Genomic DNA, 25,012 nt, shown 5'->3' on the forward strand with positions numbered 1-25,012 from the left:
AAAAATACGGCCGCGGAGATAGAAGGGGGCAAGTTCAATCTCGCGTATCTTATGGTGGGCTGTAATCTAAAACACATGCATTAGGAGAAAATTAACACAGTAAGTAACTAGAACGTGCTAGGTATTCCATCCCGACACTGCAGTGACCAAGATCAACATCAGTGAAGCTGGAATAGATAGACCACGATCTCATTTCAAAACAACAAGGATAACTCAAATGACACCGAGAGCTCGAAGGCTGCTGTCTCTTTTATTTCCTCGACGCAGAAATCTGAGGATAGCATTATTATGAAATGATTTTTATGAGGTATATCACTGCGGGAAGTTACAGATACTCGTTTGAAAAATGGTTTGATTGGGATATATACTTCAATTTCTCTGTCGTGGCGCAGTTTCGTGGCGTAGGATTTTTAGGTTTTGTGTGCGGAGAGTGCAGGAGTTATTCCTTTTATTCGTGACAGCTGAAATGTGTTGTTTCGTGACTGTCACATGCGTATACACACCTGTTGAAATGAGGTCACACCAGAAGGAGAAATAGATGAGGGAGTAGAGAGTAGGCTTCTCAGTAATAAATAGTGTACAACCCTGACGCAGGCGCACCTCTGCACCACATATGGAAGGAACACCGAAAGGGATTCACGGTCTCTGTCAGTGCTTTCCAGTGCGCGGGTAGCGAGGGGGCTGGAGCGGGGCATCGCAGTCGTGCTTAGCCTTGCAGCCTCGGAACCCGTCTCGCATTGCGTGGAAAAAGAGCTGGTGCGGGAACAGCGCCTTGGCATCCTTGCCAGTGGACGGCGACTTGCCATAGTCCCTGAAGGAAGAACATCTTTCGTTGAAAATCTAGCAAGGACAACGTTCTTCATGCGACGCTCGAAAGTCGCTAAACATGACTGGTGAGAAAGGCTCCTTGAGCACAGACAGAGACATGTATAAATTCATGTCAATGATTAACGCACCAGCAGCAGGATTCCCGCATGAGTAGCCTGCATGTATGATTCATGCAGCTACGCTCAAAGAATTGGCACTCTATCGGATAAGAGTATAACGGCTACTGTCCCATTTCTAGCAGCAGTTTTTAACGCCTAAACTGCTTGAAGGAGTGAATCGCCTCCTTCAGCGAAGAGTGCAACTGCCAGTGCACTCTCTCCGTATGGCCAGGAGTGGGAGGATGTTTATGTTCTTCGCTCGTGTCATGCAGCGGAGCTGTATACTCACATGTCATCCTCATCTCACACAAACAAGGCTGGTCCCCGATTCTACCGTACGTAAATAAAGGGCTCTTTTTGGGCACTCGAAATAGCGATATGCCTCATCAGATGTTCTTAACAAGTACCATTCAGCGAAGGCATACAGGTCCTTACATGTTCAAGAGAGCACAATGGCTTCTAGCTGTTGCAGTGTCTCCGAAACATAGCTCTATTGCTAAGTGCGAAATTTCTATTGTCTTCGAAGCCGCCATTCACATTTTAGTACATCTGATGCAAAACAGAGATCTTACGATGAAAAACGCTTCGCAGAAACGAGCCTTGCTTCAAAGTAGCCCGATACTGTAAACCCTCTCGATTAGCCGCAAAACATCACTCTAAATACCTAATATCTTAGGGCTACTATGGTGTGAATGCTCAGCGAGAGCCGAGCTGAAGCTACAAATAATTTTTAATGCAGAGAATTTCGCAACTGGCCACCACTCGTTTCGTTCAAGAAAGGCAAGTGTTCAACATTCCATGCGTGTACCATGAAATTCCTCCTTAGTGAAGACTTCCTGTAGCGTGCAGGTGTTGCCTGGACTGTTTCATCATTTACTGAACTTTGCCAGCTCAACACTGCAGCAGTGTGTGTAGTTAAAGAGCAGAAGTTTGCAAAATGTACGCAGGCATCCAGGGCGAGACTCAGAAAAAAGCATACACGTGTGTTAAAAAGCACAGACGCTCGTCTCAGCGGTAGTCAAGATTATTTACAAAGCTCTCATATAGTGGCTCCCACTGCACTAACCTGACGGGGAACAACACAAAAAAGGCCGGCTACGATAGACGACGCATCAACGGCGGAAACGAGTCTGGTCGAAAGTATCCTTCATCATAAATGTCCATGAGTTGGAGCATCATTCGGCTAAAATGGGTTCCGTGCGAAACAATAGGTTCAACGTTGCAGTGCAACATGCGCGTTTTCGACAGGCTTAATTGTTAAGTGCAGGGAGGAAATGCATGTCACTGGGTTCTTAATGAGGTTGAGCAGCCGCAAGGTTACGTGCACTGTAGGAATTTAAAACAATTTCTTTAGCGTCTTTTGCAGCACATCCAAAAACAAAAGTGCGTCCTTGAAGTTAATAACACAGGGTTCAATGGTTTTAGGCACAATGCAGAGACGACAAGTAATAGCAGGCAAAAATGCTTTTTCTATGGAGCCACGTGTTAAAAGCCTCGACATGTAGTTTAGAGAAATACATTTGAGTGCAAGGAGAAATCGGCATTTTGCCCACACAAGTTAAAGCACCATGACCCTAGAGGCGAATGTACACAGAACGATACAATGGCGGCTGTAAGAGCACCGTAACCAAATTTATAGTCTATTACGCGAAACAGAAAATAAGTACTCGTTAGAAAATCGAGCTGTCAAAAAAACCGTCAAAAACCCCACAAACGAACTAACTTCCTGCATAAAGCCTACTAAATAGTGGTGCTCAGTAAAATTTGAAGAAACCATTAAGTTTGGAAAGAGGGTCATACATTTAAACTGCAAAAATGGTCTAATAATCAGATCTGAACAATCACGAAAAAAGAAACGGACAACCCGCATACAGGTGAACTATCTGTGTCATATATGTAAAATGAGTGAGACGCGGTCTGGCGCACTATGTAACCCGAGTGCGACGTGGTCCGGCGTCCTAGGTTAGCCGAGTGCGACGCGTGCCCGCCTTCTATGTCAGCGGCGCGCATGCTCGGGACTTCTGTGCCCTTTCCCCTCGCGGGTATAAAACGAGCACGAATAAACTCCACGTCGGCGTTCTAGTGCGGAACTGGTCCCGACTGTCACTTTGCCGACACGACTAACGAGACACTATCCTCCTGCAGAAAGAGGCCTGAAAAGGTAATCACATCGCAGGGATTCTATATTTAATGCCCTGTATAACTCTTTTCTGTACATACATAACTACGTGTATTAAATACCTTGCTAGAAAAAAAAACACGTGGTAGTCAAGAAGGAGCGCGCCAGATCGGTAACGCCATGCTTCGCGGTTCGTTTCTTCGCTCCACTGCAGCTTTTTGGTTTTCGTAAGTTCCGTAATAGAAGAAATATGTCCACTCCTTTAGAGGGTGGCGCTTTGCCCTCCTCCAGCGCTCCTTCAGTTCTAAAAGGGGGACAGCAGCTTATGAGGATCAGGCAACACCAATCTTTAAAAGGACAGGGTTGGATATCGTGCTCGAAAAACTAGCCACCCTGCACACGCAATGCTTGATGACCTCGAGCGCACCAGAAGCTTGGAAGAACGCTAGCATCATCTTAGTTCATAAGAAAGGCCTCCTCAAGGACTTGAAAAATTACAGACCGATCACCTTACTGTCTGTTGTCTACAAGATGTTTTACTAAGGCAATCATTATTAAAGCCAGGACAACTTTAGGCTTTAACCAACCTAATGATTAGGCCAGCATTCTTGTACGCTACTTCGCAATAAGCCATATTCATACTATCACTAAAGTGATACCGAATTGCCCAGAATGTAAGCAGCTCCGATATATGTAGCTTTCATAGATTACGAGAAACTATCTGACTCAGTCGAAACATCAGCTGTCATGCAAGCATTAAGGAATCAGGGTGTATGTGAGCATTATGTAAAACTGCCGGAAAATATCTGTAAAGGCTGCACAGCCACCATAGTCCTGCACGAACTCATCGATAAAATTACAAAAATGAAGGGTGTCAGGCTAATGCTATTCACTGCCTGTTTACAGTTGGTAATCCAAAGCGTGGATTTGGAATAAATATAGATAAGAGCTAATGGAAAATGCCTTATTAATCGGCGACTCGCTGACGACATTGCTTTGCTAAGTCACTCAGGAGATGAACTGCAAAGCATGGTCAGTCACTAAGGCAGAACAGAACGGTGAGTCGAAATATTAATGCGTAAGCAACTAAAGTAACGTTCGGCCGCCCCGGAAGGAAAGAGCAGTTTACGATTGGTAGCGAGGCGCTGAAAGTGGGAAGGGAATTCGTGCCCTTAGTGCAGGTGGTGACCGAAGGACGAGATCACGAGATTTAAAGACTATAAGATGAAGAATAGGGTGGAGAGCATTTGGCAGGTTCTTGAATAGCATTTTGCCCATACCTCTCAAAAGAAAAGTATATAAGAGCTATATCTTATCGGTAATCACCTATCCGGCAAAAACGTGGAGGCTAACGGAAACCTTGGAGGACTCATCAGCTGCGCCTTTAAGAGTAGAACGTGACAGAGCTGCCAGGCCGCCACCGCCGCTTGTCAGCAGCGGCGCGGCGGGGAGCAGGGCGCTTCCGCGCGTTCACGGAGCTGCTGCGCAAAGCCTCCTCTGCGGCTGCTCCTGATGGCTAATAGGAGAAATGATAGGCGTAAGGATACAAGACAGAAAGAGGGCATAGTAGGTCACTGAACACATGCCGGTTAATGAATCCTAGTCGAAATCAAGAAAAAAGATGGGCTTGAGCTGGGCATGTACAGAGCAGGTAAGATAATCGATGTGCGTTAAGGGTATCGGAGTGGATTCCAAGAAGAGGCAAGCGTAGCAGAGGCCTCCTGAAAGTTACGCAGGCGAATGAGATTGAAAAGTTTGCGTGAATAAAGTGACCGCAGCTGGCACATACAGGACAAAGGTAAATGGAAAGATATGGCAGAAGCTTTTGTCCTGCAGTGAGTGTGCACATTCAGGCTGATGATGATATTCTTTTCGTCACTATCTACAGAAAGGGATCAAAGTTGAAATGATTCAACAACTAAATCAACCACCATAGGCATGTGTGCGCATTGAATGAATGTTGAAACGAACTGCCAGCGGTAAATATGAGGAGCATTACTTTGATGTGAAAAAAGCCTCAGGTCAGTGGCGTTTCAAATCATAGCAGATGTAAATATATGAGTCTGCATATAAAACAAAACAGAAAAAAACGATATACACTCAACCCTCGGACGACGACCTGGTGCTGCGGCCTAGTGGCTATGACGTAGGGCTGTTGAGCCGAAAGTTGGACGATCCCATACTTGTCGCGGAGGCCACATCTAATGCAGGTGGAATGAAAAACGCCTCTATGCTGTGTGATGTGAGTGCAGGTTAAAAAACCCTAGTAGGTCCAAATTGCATAGTGATCTCACCTTAGCCATCTCTCTTAGCGCTTGTGCGGCTTTAGGGGACGCCAAACCTCACATACCTGAATATCATGTAATGCTTTGCATTTTCGGGAAGCAGCAATACTTTGATACAGGCTACCTAAACACAGCATTTTTTCTTCTTCATTCGCTATGCACATTTCTCACCCAAGGAAAAGCGAGAAGAGTCCATCGAAAGGTCTCATGTCGGGTAAATATCCGGCATTGAGCGCCTCCTTGGCCACCTGGCAGACAAACATGCTGCGGCAGGAGTCGCTGGCACCGTCCCAGCGCTGCAGAGCCTCCTGTAAGACGGCCAGGAGATTGCTGGCGTCCTTCTTGGCCTTGGCGCTGTCGTCCGATGAAGACCTGCGAACGCTCCGGAACCCATCCGTCGATACAACGTCAGCGGCCAGTGCGAGGCACTTGCGTAGACATTACGAAGCTTCAGCCACTGGCTGACGTACCATAAACAGCTCGAATCTAGCACGCGATCTGATACTCTCGGTAAACGAGAACAAGTTCATAAAGCCGGAACACTGTGTCACGAAGCTATGTACTAGCGGGACAAAAGTGCTGTACACCACGTAGCGGGAGCCGGAGCAACTGAAAACTGCATTTTATCGCCATCTAAAGCACGAAACATTGAAACCAGTCAAGCGACATGCCTGCAGATAATAAAGGGGTCCCATTTGCTATCTCGATCCCAGGTGCGCGCCTGTAGATGGCGTTGCGAAGCAGTTTCGAGAGCAGAGAAGCTAGTAGTAAGATAGCATTTGAGGAGCGATTGAGAAAAATAGCGGAAAAGCAGTGGGCTAGGAAAGTTTTCAGATACCTGTACATGGGGAACGTTGACACGAAATGGAGAAAGCGAACTAGAAAATCGACAAGCAAATATCTGGACAGCAGTAGGGGGGCAAAACAGCAACTATCGATTAAGAAAAAGGTTAATGAAACAGAGGGAGCTCTGTGGAAAAGAGGGATGCTGACGTAATCGGCACTGGGAACATATAGGATCTTTAAGCAGGAAATCACCAAAGAAAATATCTATGATAATTGCAGGAGAAGCTCTTTCTTTGTTGTTTGAGGCCAGGACGGGAGTTTTGCGGACTAAGATATAAAGAGTTAGATACCGCGAGATAGACACGTTTACGTTGCGTGCGGAGAGGAGGAGGAAACGGCCGAAGACTTGACACTTTTCTGTAAAGGGCTTCACCCTACAGCGGAAAGCAGCGGGGCTGATTTATTCAAGGCATTGGGGTTTAAGGGCAGTGAAGGGAAAGTAGATTTTAAGCGGATAGAAGTAACCAAGCGAAGGTTATCTGATTAGTGGCTAAAAACAAAAAGAGTACCATTTCATAAGTCATGGCTAGGTGGCTTGAGCCACCGCCCGATTTAAAAAGTTCAGCCTTATCCATCCATCCATCCATCCATCCATCCATCCATCCATCCATCCATCCATCCATCCATCCATCCATCCATCCATCCATCCATCCATCCATCCATCCATCCATCCATCCATCCATCCATCCATCCATCCATCCATCCATCCATCCATCCATCCATCCACCCATCCACCCACCCACCCACTCACTTACCCATCCATCCATCCATCCATCCATCCATCCATCCATCCATCCATCCATCCATCCATCCATCCATCCATCCATCCATCCATCCATCCATCCATCCATCCATCCATCCATCCGTCCGTCCGTCCGTCCGTCCGTCCGTCCGTCCGTCCGTCCGTCCGTCCGTCCGTCCGTCCGTCCGTCCGTCCATCCATCCATCCATCCATCCATCCATCCATCCATCCATCCATCCATCCATCCATCCATCCATCCATCCATCCATCCATCCATCCATCCATCCATCCAACCGTTGCTCTGGCTCCCGCTACATGGAGTACACAACTTTTGTCCGCGATTGTACATGCTATAGCAAAATATTAAATAATTTGGAGCCCCAGCACATTCTTAGCTGTGTTCTCAGTGATTGGGTTTGTAGTACAAGCTTCGTGGTACCGAGGAGCATCAAACCGGGAACAGGCTTCAAGAGGAAATGAGTAATGGAGTTATTTTTTACCAAGACCACAGCGAGGGCAACGAACAGTTTTACGACCTCCTCAAGAAATATTCTTTTGAGAGCAGCTGAATTTATAATGAGGCAGAGCTATCACTGAAGTGACCTTCCGCGATAGCGTAAATGACTGCTATTATTTGCTCTCTTATCATGCGCCTACCTTTTTTCCCTAAAGAGGCTCCCCAGGAATCCGGTCAAGGGAAAAGCTCCACCGCTGCCAAACAGTGCGATCAGCGCTGGCAGCACGGTCAGTCCATAGAGCAGGCCGCCCAGTCCCAGCGTGGCCGGCAGTGCGGTGGCCATCAGCGCACCTCTGTTGGCCGGCTGAGCTTGGCTTCCCGCTAGCGTGCGGTTACCGTACGACAACGCCGGCAGGCCGCTGGTCTCCGCTGGGGTGGTGTCAGTGCATGCCGCCGGTGAAGAGGCGAACAGGATGGCTACGGTGCACACCACGGCTGCTGCGGGCTCCATCAGCTCTGGCCAACCGTCTCGGTGACGCATAGATACAAGCCGCTCTACAGGACCAGGCATGTTTGGCAACAAAAGAAAAAAAAAACACAGGTGACCGTCGAAGATTCTATTCAAGGGTGGGTCAGAAGTGTTGTTACTAAGAGGAATTCTTGTTCCATTAGATCATCGATGTAGTGTTCGTTCCCGACGCCGTCTGTGCTGGTATCAGAAATTACAGCGACCCGACTCAGACGCGATTTAACCAGGCAAGTGACGACCGCAAAAGACAGAACGATAAGATCTTGCTGCTACGACTTTTGATGCGAACGCTGTAACCCAGGTGACTTCCAACCTACTCGGCCGGCGAGTCTCGCTTCGTAGCTGTTATGTTGTGCGGATCAAAGATTGTCTACCATAAAGACCTTGAATGAATATAACTAGTGACTTGTATTTGCTTCTGCTCCAACCTCCTCTCCAGGCACCATGCGAAGTAATTTTTTTTAGCCACAACCTTACTGTGGCAACGGTCATTTGAGCAGCAGTGGTTGCGGAAAGCGGCGCTTACAGACAATAATTCCCCTCAAATGCTTCACTCAGGAAATTGGCGACTTGGACGTTGGACGGAAGTCCAGCGATGGATAGAGGAACGGTTGCAGCAAAAAACATAGAAAACACTTTGTGAAGTGCTGCACCGGTGTGGTGTATGAGATACCACTGACCTGAGGAAAGGCCTATGTGGGCCAAACGGGCAGGTGCATCAATGACCGTGCAGCAGAGCATGCGCGCTCGCTCAAGGAAGTAGGAGGAGCGCATCTACCCATACACTGCGCCGAGTGCAAGGTGTGTCACCGAGCGGCTGAACATTCGGCGGGAGAAAATTGCAAACAATGTAAAAAGTGTGAACCACGACTTGATCACATAAATGTTCTGGGCAGGAGTGGTGACAGTAAGGCACGAGAGGTTTTAGAGGCGTACCACACCAGAAAAAGAGAAAAAAAGTATGTCAGCGATAGATCTGTGAACATTGTTAAAGCTGAGATTGTATATCTTGAACAGTTTTGTTGATCGCACGTGAGATCTCAGTCTGCATATGCCTAGATTTTACTGTATATTTGCTCGCTTTTCAAGGAATAAAGTCAGATGAAGTTAGCGCTCGTCCTACGTCGATCTTCTACTGTGTCTGTGTGTTTTTCGGCGCTACTGTTTTCCTTTCTGAATTGCTTCATTCAGGTTGGTGTATTATTATTTTGTTCGCATTGTTAAAGTATTGACCTAATCTGCTGCTGCCACTGCTGCGTAAACTGACTGTAGGAACGGTTGAATCCTGCCGTCTTGTGCCGAGCTTGCAAAAGAAATTCAGTCGCTTCGGGATGAAATATGAAATGACCGTGATGAAGGAAACGCTATCCACGTTCACTGATCTGTACTAAACAGTAAAAAACAAACAGCGAAACCCTCAACGAAGAAAACGAAGCACTGAAAGAAAAAAACGATCTACTGACCCAGCGCATATCTGGTCCTGAGCAATACTCACGCCTAAACAACATAGAGGTAAAACGTGTCCCTGCGACGCAAGGTGAAAGCTGGGTATTGATTGTTCAAGAAGTTGGTGACAAACTTGGCTGTCCTGTAGACCCCTCTGACCTCAACACTGCACATCGCGTTCCTGCCAAAACAGGCACCCATGTTATCGCTCGGTTCCTATCAAAAGAAAAGAAAACTGAGTTTTGTGCTAAAGCAAGGAAGGCTAGGTTGTCCACAGTCGATATCGGGTTCCCGCAAAGCTCGGAGGGGCCACTGTATGTGAATGACCATCTGACACCTGAACTAAAACGACTTTTTGGGCGTCCACGCGAACTCAAAAAGGAATAGCAGTGGAAGTACCTCTGGACTGATAACTGCACAATCGAAGCCAGGAAAGCTGATAAGAGCACGGTCTATCGCATCTCGTGTGGTGCGGACCTTGCCATCTTCAGGTCGGCACTTACAGCTGTTCTGTCATCTATCACATTCACATGAGCATTTGTTCTTGCCACCTTAACACCTTTGAGCATTTACTGTTGCCACGATTACTGCACCTTAACATCCGCAGCATACGCAAGCATCATGATTTCCTTGTAACATTACTTACTTTATTATACCACTCTTTTTCCTTCATCTGTCTGTCTGAAATGGTTGTCTCAAAATTATTTAAATTTATTTGGGCTGACAAACTATGTCTCTGACTACTGCAGTCGTGACATTTGCCATGGTGGTGGTTCTGCCATGTTTATCAGATGTGATTTGAACTACGCCCATTTTACGAACTTCAATGCACATCCATTTGGCTTGGAATTGATCACTCTGTGCTGGCATTGAATAACCGCAATACTGTAGTTGCCTGCGTTTATCGCTCACCGTCATCGTCTTATGTCGAGTTTTGCTCAAAGTTGCAAATAATCCTTAATGCCTTGGCATACGGAAACAAGAACATAATAGTGTGTGGCGACGTAAATATTAATGTTTTCAACCCTAGCAGCTCATACTGTTTTGAATATGTACAATGCATGCTGAATTTTGGCATTTCTTCTCTACTTCTTTCTCCTACTCGATCTGACAGAGCTGGCTTGATTACGTCAATTGATCATATACTGACAAATATGGATGTTGATTACACAGCAGGAGTAATTGACTACTCAATTAGTGATCATAATCGCATTTTTGCATGTCTAGGCTCAAAAAAACAAAAAACCGTGAATAATTACAACAAAGCATCATTGAACTACGAACAATTTGTCCAATTTATCCGCTGGATCTATTGGGATTCTGAGTTGGAGGAGGGATGCCCAAGTAAAGAGTTCGAACAATTCTCAACAAAAATTGCCACATGCATTGCACAATGCACCACATATATTCCTGCTGTGCGTTTGTTCCGAACACCAAGAAATCCTTGGATTGCTTACTCAATGATTTGGTCTATTATAAAAAATAACAATTTGTCCAAAAAAGCTGAGAACCCAATCTTTTAACAATGCTTTAAGATCTCTGTTTAAAAAATATTCCAATACACTTTCAGCGGTACTGAAACATGCAAAGCGTAAATATTATCAAGATCGCATTTTAAAAAACGGAATTGACACTAGACGTAATTGTTAGCTTTTTAAGCAATTTCTTAACATTGATTGTGGTGAAACGTGTCCCACAAAGATAAGATGTGAAAATGCAACATATAATAACCCTAGTGACATTGCAAGTGCGTTTAGCCAGCAGGTTAACTTTTCCCACTGTTTACAGGACGTAAGTACTTTACTTTCCTTGACAGGTTGCTCCCGCTCTTTTTACTTACGTCCTACGTCAGCAGAGAAAGTCCATCAAATCATGAAATCGCTCAAAACAACTGGTGCAGTATTAGATTCAATTCATACTTCTAAAGTTAAGCTCATTTCAGAAGATATATCCCCAGTTCTGGCCATTATAATTAACAAAATGTTCAAGGCAGGTGTCTTTCCAGATTTTCTTAACACTAGTTAAATTATCCCAATTTGAAAGGCAGGCAATCGTGACTACATCAATAATTGCCGTCCTATCTGAATTGTCTTCTTTTTTTCAGCGAAGTATTCGAGAAGCTTTTTTTCACGTGGATAATAAACTACCTAGCTACATTTAAACTTTTATCTCAATAGTTTGGCTTTAGACAGGGTTGTTCAACGGAACTAGCGCTGATAAATTTCATTGAAAATGTCAAACAAGTCATTGACAATGAATCAATTTTTGGAGCTATCTTCATCGATCTAACAAAAGCTTTTGACTCAATTAATCACCGCATACTTGTTCATAAACTAAAATCTTTTGGTATTTTCGGGCCACCTCTTCAGTTCATACGCAGTTATTTAAGTAACCGATCCAAAGTTATTGTTATAAATGACACTTTTTCTACACATCAGGCGGTAAACCTAGGTGTACCGCATTGATCAATACTAGGCCCGTTCATTAATGTTCATTAATGATCTACCTGTAGTACTAAATCACACAAAATTCGTGTTATATGTGGACGATACAACCATTTACACTTCCGACAGATCCACCACCGCACTTTAGCATGAACTTAACATATACCTAAATAATATTAGCCAATGGTGCAAGAACAACATGCTGCAAATGAACCCCCCCCCCCCCCCCCCAAAAACAGCTTTCATGCTATTTCGCTCTCCTCTTAAGATGATAAATATTCCGCCATCTCTAACACTCGATAACCATGTTCTGCCTATTTCCGACTTTGAGATTCCTTGGCGTCACTTTAGATAAGCACTTGAAGTTTCATCTCCATGTTCAATCACTCATGCATAAGGTTTCCTGCGGCATTCATATCATAATCAAAACACGTGCATATTTTCAACCGCAGCATCATGCGTTCATTTTATTATGCATATATCCACAGTCATCTTAGTTAATGTTTATCCAGCTAGGGAATTACATATTTCACTCACATCGAAAGACTTCAGCACCTTCAGAATCAAGCCATCAGACTCATGTCATTAAGTTCATTCTAAACACACTCTTTACCACTTTATCATAGCTTGCGCATACTTCCACTTAAACAATTTTTCATTGTGAAATTATCCATCGTTATGCACAAGCTAATTAATCATCACGCTCATATAGGTAGCTTTACTGATCAGCTTACAAATATTAATCCTAGTAGTTTTCAACACTGAAATAATCTTCTTTTGCCTAAAGTGAGGACTAATTATGAAAAATTTACTACAATATTTGCCGGCATATCCTGTTGGAATACTTTACCATGTGAAATTAAAGCGTCGTTTACTGCTCACTGATTTCATCATCGCATTAAAGAGAATTTAATTCATTTGCTGTGTAGTTCACATGTAAACAGTAGTAATCCTTGTTTAAAGTTTCATTTTCTTTGTATTATGCTTCAAAGTTGCTACATTACATACTTTTTGTTCCGTTTTTCACACATAATATTGTTTCAATGGCATTTTTGTAAGTTGTATATTTATGCTAATTGCTTAATACACTGCCTTCAATTGTTCGCGATTTCAACCCACTTACTTTGCTCTAGGAGGTCCCCCGACAGTCGTGTACTATAGGACCTCCTTCTATACTGATTTTATTGTATTCATTATTAGTGTGTGCGTTAATCAATAAATTTGAAACTTGAAACTCCTAGCTAATATTTACAAAGGCGGTAAAAGAAGACAACACGCGCAAACAGGACACGAGCTCCTGTCCCGTGGGGAGCCAGGCGCGCTTGATTGGTCATTGTTTGTTATTTTGACATGAGAAACAATCGGTTAACTAATGCCGTGAATTTAGCCCACCTCCTCTCTTAGATCGTATGCTTCAATACTGACACACTGATGTCAGTAGTCAAGACGTATGACTGGATGAGGTGTGCCTCCCACACTTAAGGGCAAGGACTCAGCCCACAGACCATAATCCTTGACCGCATCACAGGAGAGGACCAATGTTTATTAGAGGACAAGTGATCTTGGCAGTGTTTTGTTCTCACTGGTAAGAAGGTAACCAAGCTATCCCGGCATGCCTACATCATTAAATGATATGTTGCGCCACAGTTACGGTTACCGTTGATTATTATGCACAAACGCTCATTATGAGGAAATGAACATGACGTCCATGGCTCGTTCTTGACTGAACAAACGGCTCAGCCAACCTCTGTCAAAATATATTGGCGCTGTAGAGACTGAAGAACGAACGCCAATAGCTCCGCACACATAGTAAAATCAAGCCGCACATTTTTGGTGTATATGAGTTGTGCATAACCTAGTTAATCGACGAGCCTCATTTGATCCTTTATTCAGATAACCAAATCCTTTGATTTCTGTGCATAACATATTAAAAGTAACAGGAAAGATTTTGCACTGTTACTGGCAGCAAGGACGGGGTATAATAGAGGGGATGATGCAGAAAATTTTCTTCTGATTCTTCATGACGTAACTCATAAACTAGATGACAACTCGTAGCGTACGCATTCAACTGTATCTGTGGCCATTAGCCAACATATAATGATTTTACAAAGCACTCTGGAGTTAGGTTGCCAGTAAATTAAAAAGTAGCATATTACTGTGGTCTCTCGACTGCCACGGTGGCTGTCGGTAAAGTAGGGCAATGTGGGGTAAGAACCCTATGCAAGCACTCAACAGCATGCCATGCAGCTTACTCAAGATCTGGGGCTCTCGCAGGTTTGAGTCTTGCAGTTTATCAAATTATGAGGTGCCTTGAAGTCAAAGCCTGTAACTGAGAGAGTACAGTAAACAGCCGAGTTCTGGTTTTTCAACTCTGTACTCATGGTAAAAAAAAAGTGGTTAATTCTCATTTCCTTTCTTTGGTGTACTACATAGCGGCTTACATTCGGTCATTCATTCAATGTTTGTTCCGAAGATAAACGCACTCTGGGCGTCCATTTTAGCAAATTAGCAAGTTGATGGTATTTATTTACAAAGCGGCTATAATGTGGCACGAAACATGAAATATACATAGAATTTTTCGAAATAAACACCTTGTCCACCACTAAAGCCAACCTCATATTTCCGATAATACTTACTGTCTCGATCGCTGAACTTTTTCGATAGCATCTTGTTTCAAGTACTTATGTGTTCTGTACAATATAACCTTTTCTCGAATGACCGTTCTGACTATGGGCGATTTCGCGTCTTAGAGAGGGCGCCTTAAGTAATCCAGCATGGCGACGCTATGGAGGGTGGACTTGTCGCGGACTGGTAGAATCGCGCTTGTTCAAAATTTAAGAAAAAACGTTCTTATTGGCAGTGGCGACAACCTTAAGCGAAATGCCTACTCCGGGCAGCAGAGGCATATCCACCTCAAAGCGTTGCAACTGATGCAGCTAGCAATGGGGGAGGCTTTTAAACGCGGCACGGGAAGTCTTGAGGTTAGCAAATAGTGGGGATTGAGACGTCGGCTAAAGCATTCGTAACTGCTTTTCGAACATAGCAATTGCTTAGGGCCTAATGCACCTGAAAACTTGCCTAAGCATTGCGCAAAATGCAAATGTCAACCCCTCTTTGATAAAAATTGTTGTGCTTGGGAAAGCGCGGGACCAGCGCACGAGCGAGATGATAGAAGCTTTCCACATCAAAAGTGCAGACGACTGCGTAAGCGGCGCATCAACTGCTGTAACTAAGAATGAGATTACTGACCTCGACTCAGTAGTGACCTAATCGAAATTTGAAACTCTTCCTTCCCTTCTTTTTGAGTGTTCTTTTCTCTGACTTGCTTTTTCAACCTCATCTGTCTTGATGAGCTTTTTGTGTGTTCTTTGCTATATAATTTGTACACTTCCTGATTATAAACTCAGTTGGGAGACGGCGCTTGTCCGCGTTCCCTTGCTCCCGTCCCGCACTTCTTTCGCGCTGGTGTTTTACAAACATGCATCCATTGTATCTTGCCCAGTTCAGCATCCTTGTGTTGCTGCTAGAAGTCCGCAATGTTTGAGGGGGAATTCGCTTCTTTTGCTAACGATTAGTGTTCAGAATTTTAAATGATTGAAGTTTACCCCTGGGCTTCGGCACCATACACTGGCCCTCAAAGGAAGAGCGCTAGAGACAGCTTGATCTGTTTTTACTCCTACAAATTCGTGTTTAGAGTGCAGGGCACAAGGCAATGACAAGGTAGAAAAATGATCAGAATGGAAAAGATTTCGAGTGAAATCGCAGATGACGCACTCCTTCCGCAGATAACGAACCATATCACCATACACGCTAGCCATAACAAGCCCTATCATTGCATAAACTGCCAACCACAATAGTAATCGCGCCTGAAATGTGCCTGTTATGTGTGCGCACGCGCTGATGATAACAAATGGGGCCTCATAGGCCTTTCTAGTCAAGGAAAATCATCTTCCTCAGAAATGTAGGCTTAGTGCTTGAAAGGAGCAAGTAGTGCGCCCGCAAAAGCATATCCATCCACCGCGTATCATTCGTACTTCTCGAAGCCTCTATGAGTGTTTCGACGAAAACATGGAACGGTATAAAAAGACATGCTTTGTACGGCAAGCCATGGACAAGCAGGAAAGCGTTAAGTCACCCAACCCCTCTTGGTTTAATTTTTACTAATAGCGAGGTAGTTTTTTTGGCATGGATGTAATCAATGCGATTAGGCGTGCCAGCCATGCATCACTCCGCTGCACGTCACTCTTGCACCTCGAGGTCTCGATGATGGGCTGAACAGAAATGTAGTAAAATATGAAACGAAGTGCAGGATGTTGCCAGTCACGGTATTTGAGCTGTGTCACGATAGATCCTTGCCTGTACATTTCGCATATCACTATTTCACGGGTGCGGAAATAGGCAGCGCGAAGAGGCGCGGCTTTGGCATCGTTGCGCGCTATGTATGAAACAGAGTATACCTGTACTTTTACCTTCCTCCTCCTCCCTAAAATAATATACATTTCAAGAACGCTACTAGTACGAGAATAAACAAAAATAATTAAATACGGAACGCCATGAGGTGAGTCAGCCAGTGGTAGGTGATGGAGGACAGGGCAAGAGAGTAAAATCTACCCTACTACAAAAATGTATTTATGTCTATCCGACATAACGCAACCCCATATATATATATATATATATATATATATATATATATATAATATGCCATGCGACTGTGCCTTCAGCAAAGTAAACAAAAGCTATCGTGTTATCCTCCTCTCCAGTTTGGAATGAAGCACTGTGAGGCCTGGAAGTGCGGTTGCGCGGGCTTGTGGCCTTGGAGTGCCACGTCTAGCCTGAAGACAAGGCCCAGATAGTTGCTTCGGATGTCCGGCGACGAGCCAGTCACAAGCAGTAGAAGCCGAGTTAACGACTCACACAGAACGTTCGGGTCGAACAATTTCAGCTGGCCTGCACCGTCTAGTGCAAGTATGATAGCTAACCGCTCTGACCAGCCTGAATGCTTCGCGAGTTTTATAGGTGCGGGCATCCTGCGTCGAGCACGAGTAAATCCAACGTATTTACAATAGGAGCCGTAATGAGTATTTTAATCCCTTTGTCTGTGGCAAAAAGAGGAACTTGTAGTTAGCCTTTGTACCGGTTTCTTACTTACCCCCCAGCTTGACGAATATTTAGAGCTCGAAGAGCTGCAGCCGAGCCTAAGGCTCATTTGGAATGGGAGCTCATTCGGGCCTTGGCATTCTGGCGCGTTCTCTGTAGCCTACGACTTTCTGACGTCAGCTGCGGCAGCCTCCACCAACATCGCTTAGTAGCCCTGCTCCTTTTCGTTGTTCGTTTGCATTCAGTGATCCCTGCCTTCCTCCATTCCCTCATCTCTACCTTCCTCAGTCGCAAGCGCCACTAGTGATGCTTGTTAAATTTGTTTCACGTATGTAGCATGCAGCATCACTTGATGCGTGCGCCGACCAACGTGCTGTGCTGTCCAGATAGGTGCAATGCCTTAAGGATTTCTTCCTTTCCTCGCGTGCTTGGAAGCTGCTTCGTTAATGTGATAAAAATAAACTTGACATCATGCGATTCCGCATTCGTTAGCGTCAATAGTAGCTGATTGCTCGAGGAGGCTATGACGTAGCGAAGGTCAGATGACTTAATGACATCATCACACACTGCCCACCGGGTTGTGAGCAACCCGCGCAGCATGGCATGTGAAAAATAAATTGTTTGAACTAAATTTCATTCAATTGTCTCTCCCACGGTGGCACATCACATTATGCGCTTTCTAGTCCTGCTTTATTCATAAAACTGGTGCAACCAGCAGTGATTTGTGCTTTCTGGCACGAAGTGTGCGCGATCATCTTGAATACTTGGTTCGCAGCTGCCGCAAATTGTAATACACACCGCAAGACATTATAAACTATTTTAGGACTCAGCCAGGACAGCGCCCTACGCCTGGAGCATGTACTTCTAAATGTGATTCGGCTTCGGCTGCGCCTGGGACAAAAGCTTTGCTATTTTTCCTTGAGGGCACGGGTTTGAAACACACCTTTTGAATATCCAGCAGTGTGTGATTATGACTATAATCAGTGTGTGATTATGATTATATTATTATGAGAGAGGCGCAGCGATAGCATAGAGGTAGAGCGTCCGCCACTCGTGCAAGAAGACCGGGGTTAAAATCCTGGTGCCGCGCAATTCTCCAACGGGTTTGAAAAAGAAAAAATCCGCGTGTCGATGGAATTGCATAACCAGGCCTGGGGTGCGGCTTGATCTCGGCGACCAGAACGGAGAACGCAGTCCCTCACCGGAACAGGATTTGGCCACCATGGTGTAGTACTAGGCCAAAACCTATGAACAAACCAATCAACTCTCGGCCCACAGTCCCCAGCGGCTGCGGAGCAAGTGACCTCGGCGGCGGTCAGACCTGGGACGCAGCGGAGGGTGCTAAGAATTTCTGGCTCCGGACAGGTCGCCATTGGAATCTGAACCTGGCAAAGTTTAACGCTAGAACTTTATCTAGTGAGGCTAGCCTAGCAGTGCTGTTCGAGGAACTAGCGGGAATTAAATGGGATATCATAGGGCTTAGTGAAGTGAGGACGACTGGTGAGGCGTATACAGTACTAAAGGACGGGCACATATTGTGCTATCGCGGATTAGCGGATAGAAGAGAACTAGGTGTGGGATTCCTCATTAATCAAGATATAGCTGGCAACGTAGAGGAGCTAAATAGTATTAACCAGAGGGTAGCAGCTATTGTAATTAGGCGCCAGAGGAGGCACAAGCTGAAAGTGGTGCAGGCCTACGCGCCTACATTAAGCCATGATGACAAGACCGCTGAAGGTTTCTGTGAAGACGTGGAATCGGCAACGAATAACGCAAAATCATAGTGCACAGTACTGATGGGCGACTTCAATGCGAAGGTGGGCAAGAAGCAGGCTGGCGACCACGCGGTAGGCGACTATGGGATAGGTACTAGAAATAGTAGGGGAGAGTTAGTAGTCGAATTCGCGGATAGAAATAATTTACGGATCATGAATACCTTCCGCAAACGAGAGAACAGGAACTGGGCCTGGAAGAGCCCCAATGGTGATACAAAAATGATATCGACTACATACTCTGCCATCAACCTGGCATCGTTCAGGATGTGGCCGTCCTCGGAAAGGTGCGATGTAGCGACCACAGAATGGTAAGGTCTCGATTTTGCTTAGACGAAGAGCGAACGGAAGAAGCTAGTGAAGAGTAAGTCCATTAACGAGTTAGAGGTAAGAGGGAAAGTACAGGAATTCAGGATATCACTGCAAAACAGATATTCGGCTTCAACTGAGGAAGACGATCTTGATGTTCATACAATTAACGATAATCTCACAGCCATCATTACGGAGTACGCAGTAGAAGTAGGCGGTAGGACAGTTCGGCAGGATGCCGGAAAGCTATCTCAGGTGACGAAAGATCTGATTAAGAAACGCCAAATCATGAGGTCGTCTAACCCTATACCGACAGAATAGAGCTGACAGAGCTATCGAGGTTAATAAATAAGCGCAAGGTAGCCGACATGAAGAAGTTTAATATAGAGAGAATCGAGCATGCTCTAAAGAACGGAGCTAGCCTAAAAGCGGTGAAGAGGAAACTAGGCATAGGTAAAAACCAGATGTATGCGTTAAGAGACAAGGAGGGCAATGTCATTTGCAATATGGATAAGATAGTTAACGTAGCCGAAGTATTCTACACAAATCTGTACAGTAGCCAATGCAATCAGAGTGTTAATGAGAGAGACAGTAGCGCACAGCAATGCGTCATCCCGCCAGTACGAAAGTGGAAGTAAACAAAGCCTTAGGAGCAATAGAAAGGGAAAAAGCAGCTGGGGAGGATCAGGTAACAGCAGATCTGTTGAAGGATGGAAAGGAGATCGTTCTAGAAAAGCTAGCCACCCTGTATACGCAATGCCTTATGACCTCAACCATACCAGAAGCTTGAAAGAATGGAAACATTATCTTAATTCATAAGAAGGGAGACGACAAGGACTTGAAAAATTACAGACCGATCAGCTTACTATCCATTTGCCTACTAGGTATTTACTAAGGTAATCGCTAATAGAGTAAGGGCCACTTTAGACTTTAATCAACCAAATGATCAGGCTGACTTTCGTAAAGGAAATTCCACAATAGATCATTTTCACACTATCAGTCAGGTGATAGAGAACTGCGCAGAATATAACCAACCGCTATATATAGCCTTCATTGATTACGAGAAAGCATTCGACTAAGTGCAAACCTCAGTAGTCATACAGGCATTGCGTAATCAGGGTGTAGAAGAGCCTGATGTCAAAATACTGGAAGATATATATAGCAACTGTACAGCTACTATAGTCCTACAAAAAGTCGGCAATAAAATTCCAATAAGGACGGGTGTCAGGCAAAGAGACACGATCTCGCCAATGCTATTCATCGCCTGTTTCAGGAGGAAATCCGACGTCTAAATTGGGAGCAGTTGAGAATAAGAGTAAATGAAGAATACCTAAATAATCTGCGATTCGCAGATGACGTTGCTTTGCTGACTCACTAAGGAGGTGAACTGCAAATCATGATCAATGAGTTAGACAGGCGGAGCAGAACGCTGGGTCTAAAAATTATCATGCAGAAAACTGAGGTAATGTTCAACAGTCTAGAGAGATAACAGCAGTTCACAATTGGCAGCAAGGGCATGGGAGTGGTAAAGGAATACGTCTACTTAAGGCAGGTAGTGACAGCTGATCCGGTTCATGAGAGGGAAATAACTAGAAGGATAAGAATGGGGTGGAGCGCATATGGCAGTTTCCCTCAGATCATGAATGGCAGTTTACCAATTTCCCTCATGAGAAAAGTGTAGAACAGCTGTATCTTACCGGTACTTACGTACGGGGCAGAAGCGTGGAGGCTAACGAAAAGAGTTCAGCTTAAGTTAAGGACAGCGCAGCGAGCCATGGAAAAAAATAATGATTGGTGTAACGTTAAGAGACCGTAAGCGGGCGGAGTGGGTGAGGGAACAAACGCGGGTTAATGACATCCTAGTCAAAACCAAGAGGAAGAAATGTGCTTGAGCAGGGCATGTAATGCGACGGTAAGATAACCGCTGGTCCTTAAGGGTAAAGGAGTGAAATTCCAAGAGAAAGTAAGCGTAGGAGGGGGCGGCTGAAGGTTAGATGGGCGGATAATATTAAGACGTTTGCAGGCGAAGGGTGGATGCAGCTGGCAAAGGACAGGGTTAATTGGAGAGACATGGGAGAGGCCTTTGCCCTGCAGTGGGCGTAGTAAAGCTGATGATGATAATGTTGATGATGTAATTATGAGAGCGCGAATGTTGTGTATGACTGAATTCCCTTTAACATTCCTTTTCCCCTTTTATCTAGAGTAGCAGGTGACGTTAGCTATCATGCACACTTCTCCTGTCTTCATTAAAATGTCGCTCTCTCTCACGATTTGCTTAATCAGACAAGTGGGTGATTGGCCGCGAAGCCGATGACGTCACAAGGTCTCGCCTCTTCCCTTGCAGCCTGAAAAGGGAGAGACAAGCAGGTTGCGATCGGTTCGTTGGAAGGTGTCGACGGAATCTGGGCCACCAACATGGACGAAGAAGCAGAAGAGAGGTATGAAGGGGAACTGGACGAAGGTATACTGTCAGCGTGATTATGCGCGTTTCAATAAAAATACATTGATAGTGACCGCGTTGTCCACGTTGTGAAACACGGAACTGAAACCACGCATTGAAATATGCAGCAGCAACGTTAGTTCTCATGCTCGCGCGTTATAGTCTTAAGGTTACTTAAGAACCCCTATTTTTGTTTGTCCGCATCCATCAAAACAGTTCAAGCAGATCGCTTAGCTGCTGCACCACTACGCCCGGAGTAGTATGAGGACTTCAAGGAATCTATGAATGTAGGAAACGACCAATTTGACTGAAGCACTTCTAAGACAAGCAATATCACGCTGACTTACATCAGCGATATACAAACCAAGGTAACCCCGCACAAACGAAGGAAAACCATGGAAACTCAACATTTACCATGCAAAATCAGGGTTAATCGTGTAAACACCCGTTAATTCTTGATTAGCCCCAAGCTAAACAGCCGGTAATTTTTTTTTTCACAGATCTTAAAATTCCACTGTAACAATGAATACATCCGCAGATCTCCGCCCGGGAGGCTTGTTTTTTTTTTCTGTTAACGTTTTTGCTGTTGTCAGAAACGTTCTTCGTTGGTTCTTGTGGCAGCATTATCTACGCGTTGTGTGCGGTGGACAAGCTTCGAAAGTAAGATTTTGCTACGCTCCGAAACATTGGGTCATTACCTTGAATATTTCCATAACAGTATCTTATAATATTTCACATTTGCCTCAAGACTAAACTCGATGTCCAGGAATCCTGGACTTGCAAAAACAATAAAAATGGTGAGCCGCACAATCGGATAGTGACGCTGCTGTCGCCTCCGACGCTTCCTGTGGGATTTGATTAACGCTCGTAGACGAATGCGTCATCATTGGTCGAGTGGGGCTTGGCCAGGTTACCACATGCGGCAGGATGTGAATCACTGGGGCGAGCTCATGTCCCGCAATACTGTGTGACCCACCCGAGAGCGATCGAGGGCGGAGTGAATAGTGAGTATTGCTTTCAAATCCTTCTCTCCTCTAATGGAGGTCCTAACTAGGAGGTCCATCTAGAACCCTAGCTGGCCGTGGTTCTTCAAGCTGCGAAGGTTTTAAACATTTAGTATGTGCTTTAATAGAGCGAATAATCCTCTCGTACTACGCGGAGCTGCTTCATTGTCATACACATGAACGATATGCGCCAACTATTCGACGAACCACATACACGGGAGAAACACAAGGACTGGCGCAACACAAACTATTTTATTCTTCTCACACCAACGCATAGATATACATTTATGCACACTTGCGCAAGCTAACAAAAATTCCAGTCATGCAAGATTACTGGCAATGATGCGAGCACAAAAACTTCAATTCGGCGGAGTAAAGTGATAAGGAAGTATCGCTAACACATCCTTCAGTATCATTGAGTTCTGAACTTATGTACACCGCGACAGAGCGAAAAGAGAATATGAGCTGAGTATGCCTCCTTGCGAATAACGGCCAGAAATCTGTGAGATCACCTCATTCTTGACATGCAGTAACAGGAATGCTTACGCGCCCCAGAATATATTCGCGAGCAAAGCTCACCAAGCCACTTTTATAGCGTCAGTGAAATAATAGAATTATGCGTAGGCTGTCAAGCAATACAATTGCTTTAAAAATACTGCGTTCTTTTCAATGGCACCGTTCTCAGTGCCCTTTCATGCTCAAGTCTCCCATATTCTCCCTCTTCGCGGCCTGATACTGTTCCTAAGGCCAAATTTAATATCTGCTTAAATCTCTGGCGGCAGCTAACTCCAGATCCCGCGTTTCTGTGCACGGCTTCTTCTTTCTGTCAGGAAGCAGCCTCTGGCGAACGCCTAGTGTGCTTGCCAAACGATATTTTGAAAGCCCTTTAGTCTATCAGAAGCGGCAATTCGAAGACTCACTAGACAGAGTTTTTGGCACATTGTTGGCGCGCAAAGAAGAAGCCCTGTTGCACTGCGCCGTTTAGCCCTGCATGTCTGAAAAGGCGCGCAAATCGCACATAAAATCGTGCAGTTCCGGAGCAACCCTTACTGCAGCTGGTCAAGACATGTAAGTGCGACGATGTTGCCCCGGTTTTGTGTTAGTGACTTCCTCATTCCAGCTACGCCTCCGCAGCAAAGGCGACGAGTAAAGAATTGTTGACGCTGAGTACGCCGGAAATGGCAGTTTGTTCACATAGTTGGGTGCTACGTCTACGAACTGGGCGTTCATACGGGAGGTTCAATACACCGCGAGTAAGTTTTAAATGCGCGAAATTGCCGCAATACTCGGAGCCAAGATAAAAGGGTCATCGTCACATACCTTTCTGCGCACAGATTCTCCCGTGCCTCCACTCCTTTTGTGTCTTCAGAACTAATCCCTTAACAGGCAGCAGAAACTCAACTGTGCGCTGTCGGCGCCGCACCACAACTGAGGCTTAGTTCGTACACACGCACAAGCAAGCCACCGGCGTCTTCCAGACAGGCCCTCCCGCAGCCGTCGCTGTGTGCTTTATATAGGTTCATGGCTCGCAGTGTGGCGTGCGTGTCCTTCCGCCGGCGGGACGCGCTCGGTCAGCGGCGCCTGTCCGTTCCGGGCCGCGTGGCCGCGCCGGTGACGTCCCAGAGACGCGCGCTCCGCTGAATGGAACCGCGTGCCGGCACGTGCGGGTCGCGTATCTGTGGCACGTCTTCGCGTGCTCCGGTGTCACGCATTCACAAGTCTGCGTGCATACACGAGGGGTCGCCGAGTGCTCAGAGTCCGTTGCATCGATTCTGTGCCTGCGAAAAGAGCATCGCGGGGAGGATGACACTGACCTCCTGTAGTGCACAGTCGACTAACGGAATGCAAAATTGAAGCATAATCAATAAGTTGTTAGCGCATGTACTTCTGTACTTGCTGGACACCGCCAGTGAAGTTTTCAAGCAGTGCGGATCCAAATTTGTGGCCCGTTGTAATTGTTAGCGCAGGGTTCTTTGTAACTTCATATTTTTAAATGCCTAGTAGTAGTGTGGACCTTGACGCCGCAGCGTCTGAATGGGAATATTCTTCTTATTATTTGGGAAACCAAAGCTGGGGCTGTGCACATTGGTAGTGAGCGAGGCAAAATCGGCACATTTTTTCTTCCATTCTTTCTTCCCCTTCTGCCATTGGTAGTTGCGACATGTGGGGCCATCGTTTGCAGCAAAACTCACGGTGTCCTTCCCCGGCTCCTGTATCAAATGCGTAAAATAGGAACAAAGGATGAATCGCAAAAATATTCGATACGATATACGATTACAGATGCATTTTTCCCTTTGAACTAAATATGAGTAGACACCAGCTAATTAGGCTGCTCCTGCTTAAACATAATGGTGATGCTAATAAATAAAAACTTCATCGGACAACAGTTTAACGGCTTGCGTTGCATGTAGGAAACGCTGTAGTGAACCTTATGAGTGCGCCTGTAGAAATAAAAATGAACCGGAGGCTGATAGCTGTTCACGCCGAAGACTATATTGTAAACAATAAAGAATAAGAAAAGCTTCACGTGGTTAGCGTTTATTTCTTTGATTACTTTCTAGCTTCGTAGAGCTCAAGACGCCTCTACGCTCATTTT

General features: G+C 45.3%; 1 protein-coding gene across 2 annotated transcripts; it reads right to left on the minus strand.

The window, feature by feature from the left end:
* Nucleotides 1-263: 263 nt before the first annotated feature.
* LOC144122956 (uncharacterized) lies at nt 264-23,892 on the minus strand. Of its 2 annotated transcripts, none has more exons than XM_077655902.1 (4): nt 23,737-23,892; nt 7,576-7,930; nt 5,502-5,702; nt 264-811 (listed from the first exon to the last, which is right to left on the minus strand). In XM_077655902.1, the coding sequence occupies exons 2-4, from the start codon at nt 7,914-7,916 to the stop codon at nt 649-651; spliced, it is 705 nt and encodes a 234-aa protein (XP_077512028.1). In that variant the 5' UTR covers nt 7,917-7,930; nt 23,737-23,892; the 3' UTR covers nt 264-648. The 2 variants fall into 2 exon arrangements, with proteins under 2 accessions (XP_077512028.1, XP_077512027.1); XM_077655901.1 differs by having other exon boundaries at nt 5,502-5,711.
* Nucleotides 23,893-25,012: the final 1,120 nt, after the last annotated feature.

Source organism: Amblyomma americanum, chromosome 3 (genome assembly GCF_052857255.1).
Source record: "Amblyomma americanum isolate KBUSLIRL-KWMA chromosome 3, ASM5285725v1, whole genome shotgun sequence".
Lineage (NCBI taxonomy): Eukaryota > Metazoa > Arthropoda > Arachnida > Ixodida > Ixodidae > Amblyomma > Amblyomma americanum.

Excerpts from the sequence above, each read along its gene's own strand:
- LOC144122956 (XM_077655901.1), bottom strand. The coding sequence starts at position 7,916 with ATGCGTCACCGAGACGGTTGGCCAGAGCTGATGGAGCCCGCAGCAGCC. Across the intron at positions 5,712-7,575 it reads AGCCTCTTTAGGGAAAAAAG|CGTTCGCAGGTCTTCATCGG; the intron begins GTAGGCGCATGA and ends TGGGTTCCGGAG. Across the intron at positions 812-5,501 it reads CTCTTCTCGCTTTTCCTTGG|GGACTATGGCAAGTCGCCGT; the intron begins GTGAGAAATGTG and ends TTCTTCCTTCAG.